The 5,802-nt window shown below is 32.6% G+C and overlaps 1 protein-coding gene across 2 annotated transcripts; it reads right to left on the bottom strand.

Annotated features, from left to right (window-relative positions):
- Positions 1-1,157: 1,157 nt before the first annotated feature.
- On the bottom strand, positions 1,158-4,728 carry LOC141721599 (uncharacterized). 2 transcript variants are annotated; one of them, XM_074524572.1, is made up of 4 exons: positions 4,442-4,728; positions 3,873-4,042; positions 2,428-2,500; positions 1,158-1,738 (listed from the first exon to the last, which is right to left on the bottom strand). In XM_074524572.1, exons 1-4 carry the CDS (start codon positions 4,449-4,451, stop codon positions 1,239-1,241), a joined length of 753 nt encoding a protein of 250 aa, XP_074380673.1. In that variant the 5' UTR covers positions 4,452-4,728; the 3' UTR covers positions 1,158-1,238. The 2 variants fall into 2 exon arrangements, with proteins under 2 accessions (XP_074380673.1, XP_074380674.1); XM_074524573.1 differs by lacking the exon at positions 4,442-4,728 and adding an exon at positions 3,265-3,514 and having other exon boundaries at positions 3,873-4,435.
- Positions 4,729-5,802: the final 1,074 nt, after the last annotated feature.

Below are 5,802 nucleotides of genomic sequence, written 5' to 3'. Positions count from 1 at the left end.
ATTCCACACCAACTGACATATTATTTGAATATGTTTAGATTAAACAAAATCCAACAATACATACTAGTATTTCTCTCTTTATCATCATCCTATAAACACACAATCCAAAAAAACGCCTAAATATAACTGCCCAAAAAAGGGTTGTATTTAGTTAAATACAACCTTGTATTTAACTAAATACAACTGTTTTTTGGGCCGGTCAAAAATACTCGAGTCATATTTAATAGACCGGTCGTATTTAGCACAACACCACAGTTTTAAGAAAATCAAAATTCTTGTTGTTACTTATCAATGGCTCCATGACGCCCCTATAAATGAAGCATACTAAGACATTGATGAAGCCATGGAGTCATAAACTGAAGAAGTTCTTCTAGAAAATTGTACAGGTTTCAGTAGCATATCCTGATGCTACTGATTCTTCAAGTGATGAAGAGAGTGAGAATTCCTGCAGGCGTTAGGTTAAAAAAATAAGTTGGACCCTATATTAGTACTAGGTCCTATGTTGTCATCTGCGGTGATCCATAAGTAAGTTTTCTCACAAATTTTAGGAAATTAGTGTTGGTATTAATCTAAACTTAATTTAGTTTATTAGTATTTAATAAATGTGTAGGTGTTTATTACTACAAGAAATATGCCCATTTACGACGGAATTTTTACACTACAATTCGTCGCAATTGGCCCAATTGCCAATTGCGACGAAAAATATTCGACGTTTTTGTTTAAGTCTTAAGTTCAGATTTTCGTCATAAGTAACCATTTTGTCATAAATATTAATTATATCGCAAGTTCCAATTTTGTCACAAGTACATATTTCGTCATAAGTAACCATTTCGTCATAAGTATTCATTTCGTCACAAAGTTTAGAAAAAGTTCACAAGTTAGGGAAGTGGAGCCCACATTTGATAAAATAAAACATAAATTTATGACACAACTTTACGTCATAAATTAGTAACTTCCGACAGAAAACTGTCGTATGTTAGGAATTGGGGCCAACTTATAACGGAATATGTGATGAACAATCGTTGTAAATAATCTAGTAACCCAAAAATATTAAAATCATCAATATGCTTTTTTTTTCCAATTTTCTAGGCATTTTTGGCTTTTAAATCAAACCATTAATCTGTCTAATATCACATAATTTACATACAATTGTAGCGCAAACAAACACCAATTTCAAATATGAAAATTTTATAACAATCAATACACGTAATTAAACCAAAATATAAAAATAACATTGTTTACATAAATACTCTCAAAAGTCCTATTCGGCCACGCAAAAGAGTATAAACCATCCTACTTCCTACATAGCAATAAGATGGCATACTGTTTTCATATTTTGATATTAAAGCAGGAGATGTGGCATCAGCCAACACAGGAGATAACATAGAATTTGTTGGAGCAGATCCTGAAATAGTATTGCCATGGGCATCTTCTGCATGTGAGGTATGACTCTGATTAACCCCATCAGTACAGAGGTTTCTCAACTGGTTCTCGTAATTCACTAAGAGAGGTTTCAGACATTCATTTTCAGAAGCACCCACTATGTCCATCTCATCATCCCCATCAGAAAGTTCCATTATATCAGGGGCGTCATTTGCGGTGCATTTTTCTTGCTGTGATAGGACTTCTGGAACATTAATTGAGGTTCTATGGTCCCTCTGATCATTGCTTTCAGTTGCTGCTTTCCATGATCCATCGGCAGAAATCATTATGACAGCAACATTTTCTCCTACCTCTTCTAAAATCTTAAAAAAACAACATAGTTACCAACAGGGCACACAAATTTCATTTCCAGAAAGAACTACAGCAACATATACTTGCCTTGACCATCTTCTGATCACTTCCAATAATTGGTATTACAGTTTTTGGTTTACAAAACAAGGTATAATGTTGTACATGTATACATGAATCTAAAACAACTTCCAACTAGACATAATTTCTTAGCTTTTTATCTTTTATCAAAACCTAAATTCCCTTTGCATTTTGTGGTTTATATGTTTTAAAACAAAATCACATTCCCTAGTTTGTTATAAGAATTTAGAATATCATAATCTTATTCTAGTTGTATTTCGGTTCATACTGATCTCAATTATTTTGAGCTGCATATGTTCATTTAATAACAAATATTTCGACAAACAAAAATCTTAGCAATTTACTATAGCAAAGAGGTCAGTAAAACAGACCCAATTTCCTGTTAACATTTCTCAAATAATGAAAAGTACATTATAGTCTGTTTGTATCTTTTTAAATATATGACTGGAGCACTTCATATCTTTTCAACATTAGAGTAGGCATGAGTGGCAGATTTTTGTAAGAAAAGAGGAAGGCTAATGTTAGTCTCATTACTCTCGTGAGTCCTAACCACATTCAGTTCCGTATTATATTCATTATACAAGTATTTAAGAAGTGAAACATGATAAAACATACCTCGTGATGATCGAGAAGTTCTGTAGCCTCCGCAACTAGCTCCTCTTGAAACATGATTTCCTGCTTCTCCCATCTAATATAGGGAGTAGAAGTTAATACGAAACATGGATCCCTTGTAAACTTTTATGCAAAAAACAAAGGACAAACTTAAACTGTTTCAATTGCAGCTATACCAGTAAAAGAGACCACTTCCTTCAAAGAAAATCTACATAAAAAAGATTTTGGAGGGTTGGAGCTCGACAAGATTTAACTTCCTTTAAAATTAAAGCTTTTCTAAATCTGTACATCAAAATTATAACAATTATCTGATTTCTAACAAGAAAAAATTATGTCTCCTAAAGAAACTTCGCCGGACTTCATAAATTAATTAGTTCCTAACAGTTTCTTTATTTAATTAACTGGTTACCTTTTATTTTGGTGCAGGACTTCACAAAGGTCACTTAAATTAGTTCCCAACAACACTAGATAAACTCCAAAACTAAAAACAACACATATAATAAGGACAGAAGTGTTTCAAACACATATAATAATGAGTAGGTCTGTTATTATGAATTCGGCAACAACTACATGATTTAGACTCCAGAAACACATACTCCAGTACAGATAAACATCAATAACCCAAACACACCTCTCGCTATGTTAGTTGGGGAAAAAGAACTATTACCAAACACACTTCTAACAACTCCAAGATCAGAAAACAAGTTCTTTTTTCCTATGTTAATACTAACAAGATTTCTTACCCTTCACAAAAAAAGGAAGCAATACTAAGAACTAGCATAAACATGTAAAATTCTCAATGAAATCAAGAACTAAAAACAGAAATTTCGGAGAACACACCAAGCAAGCGAACAAGATGTTTGTGTCGTAGAATATTAATAATCGTAAGCTCAGCCAAGAAATCGTTCTTCCAAACATGAACAGGCTCATTCAGAAAAGGAAACTCAGCTATAACGAATCGTTCTTCCAAACATGAACATGCTCATTCAGAAAAGGTGCTAATTTCTCACAACTATTCATATTACCATCTTCCGCAACCTTCAATCCCACACTTCCAATCGCCTTAACCCATTACCTCGCTGATCGGCACCTGTTTCCATACATTACGTGAACAATTATACTTTACATTTACTTATCGCTTCGACATTACCAAATTCACAAATTGAATTGAAGCTACTCCCCCGTTCAACGAATTAACCGAATTACTACACGATAACCCCCTACACTACTCCCCCCATTCAACGCATTCAAAAACCAATCCTCCGACTCGACCTCACTCCCAAACAAACTCCCAATACAAATTAACCAAATTACTCCACGATAACCCCCTAAAATTTGGGGATTTAACTACAAACAAAGCAAAAAGCTACAAAACAATAGAAACTCAACAATATAATACAGAAAAAAGGTATTAAAATAATTGAAGTTATATAAACATGTATGTATACCTGCATCCATTTGGCGGTGTGAGACATGGTGACCTCGCTATTGACGACGCTGCTGATGAATCTGAGCTTGTGGAGAGATAATAAAGGAGATGAAACAGTGCGATTTGGGGATCTAATGAGGGTTTTTACCAGATTTGAAGCCATTGCATAGCCTTGCTTTCTTGCAATCGCTGCCATTTTTTAAGAAGTATGAATACAATAAAGAAATAAATGTAGGATTAAGACATCGGCGCATAACCCCATTAATCATGGTAACCCTCTTTCCCCAAACCCCCTTCCGATTCAACCCAAACTAAAACTTCCAATTTGTCGAATTAACCGAATTACTACACGATAACCCCCTACACTACTCCCCCCATTCAACGCATTCAAAAACCAATCCTCCGACTTGACCTCACTCCCAAACAAACTCCCAATACAAATTAACCAAATTACTCCACGATAACCCCCTAAAATTTGGGGATTTAACTACAAACAAAGCAAAAAGCTACAAAACAATAGAAACTCAACAATATAATACAAAAAAAAGGTATTAAAATAATTGAAGTTATATAAACATGTATGTATACCTGCATCCATTTGGCGGTGTGAGACATGGTGACCTCGCTATTGACGACGCTGCTGATGAATCTGAGCTTGTGGAGAGATAATAAAGGAGATGAAACAGTGCGATTTGGGGATCTAATGAGGGTTTTTACCAGATTTGAAGCCATTGCATAGCCTTGCTTTCTTGCAATCGCTGCCATTTTTTAAGAAGTATACAATAAAGAAATAAATGTAGGATTAAAACAAATTGGAAGTTTTAGTTTGGGTTGAATCGGAAGGGGGTTTGGGGAAAGAGGGTTACCATGATTAATGGGCTTATGCGCCGATGTCTTAAATAGCTCATGTTTTTTTATAATTTAGTTGCTTGTTAATAAACGATATTTAACAAATTTAAATAAGATTTTTTTTATCGCTAAATAAGAATGATAGATGTCTAGGTAAAATGGATCCGTGATAATTTGATGATTGAAACATGGTAACTAACTTTTAAATTTCATTACATAAAATAAAAAAAACTATCCACCATGAAATTTTATCTGATTTTCCATTTGAAGAGTCAAGTATGAGTTTGACTAATATATCTAACTAGTGTTTAATCTTGAATTGGTATTTCGATTATTTTAAAAATATTTTTCAACTATCCAACCGTATGAATGTCAATATATATATATATATTAGTGATATAACCAAAATTTCATATAACCAAAATTTCATATCAAAATAATTTTATTTGGTTTGTCATTTTAACAATCAAGCATCAGTTTGACTAGACCTAACTAATGTTTATTCCTGAATTGGTGTTTCGATTATTTTAAAAAAAAATTTCGACGATCCAACCGTATGGATGTCAATATATATATATATATATATATATTAGTGATACAACCAAAATTTCATATCAAAATAATTTTATTTGGTTTGCCATTTTAAGAGCCAAACATCAGTTTGACTAGTACATCTAACTAGTGTTCAATGATGAATTGGTGTTTCGATTATTTTATAAATATTTTTCAACGTTCCAACCGTATGTATGTCAAGGGATATATATATTAGTGATATAATCAAAATTTAATATCAAAATAATTTTATTTGGTTTGTCATTTTAACAGTCAAATATCAGTTTGACTTGTACAACAAATAAGTGTTTAGTCCTTAATTATGTTTCGATTATTTTAAAAATATTTTTTGACGATCCAATCATATTGATTTCAATAGATATATGTAATAGTGATGTAACCAAAATTTCATATCAAAATTATTTTATCTGGTTTGCCATTTTAACAGTGAAACATCAGTTTGACTAATGCAGCTAACTTGTGTTTAATCCTGAATTGGTATTTCGATTATTTTAAAAATATTTTTCGACGATCCAACCGTATGGATA

Source organism: Apium graveolens, chromosome 4 (assembly GCF_009905375.1).
Source record: "Apium graveolens cultivar Ventura chromosome 4, ASM990537v1, whole genome shotgun sequence".
Lineage (NCBI taxonomy): Eukaryota > Viridiplantae > Streptophyta > Magnoliopsida > Apiales > Apiaceae > Apium > Apium graveolens.
This window is presented reverse-complemented; position numbering and strand designations above follow the sequence as displayed.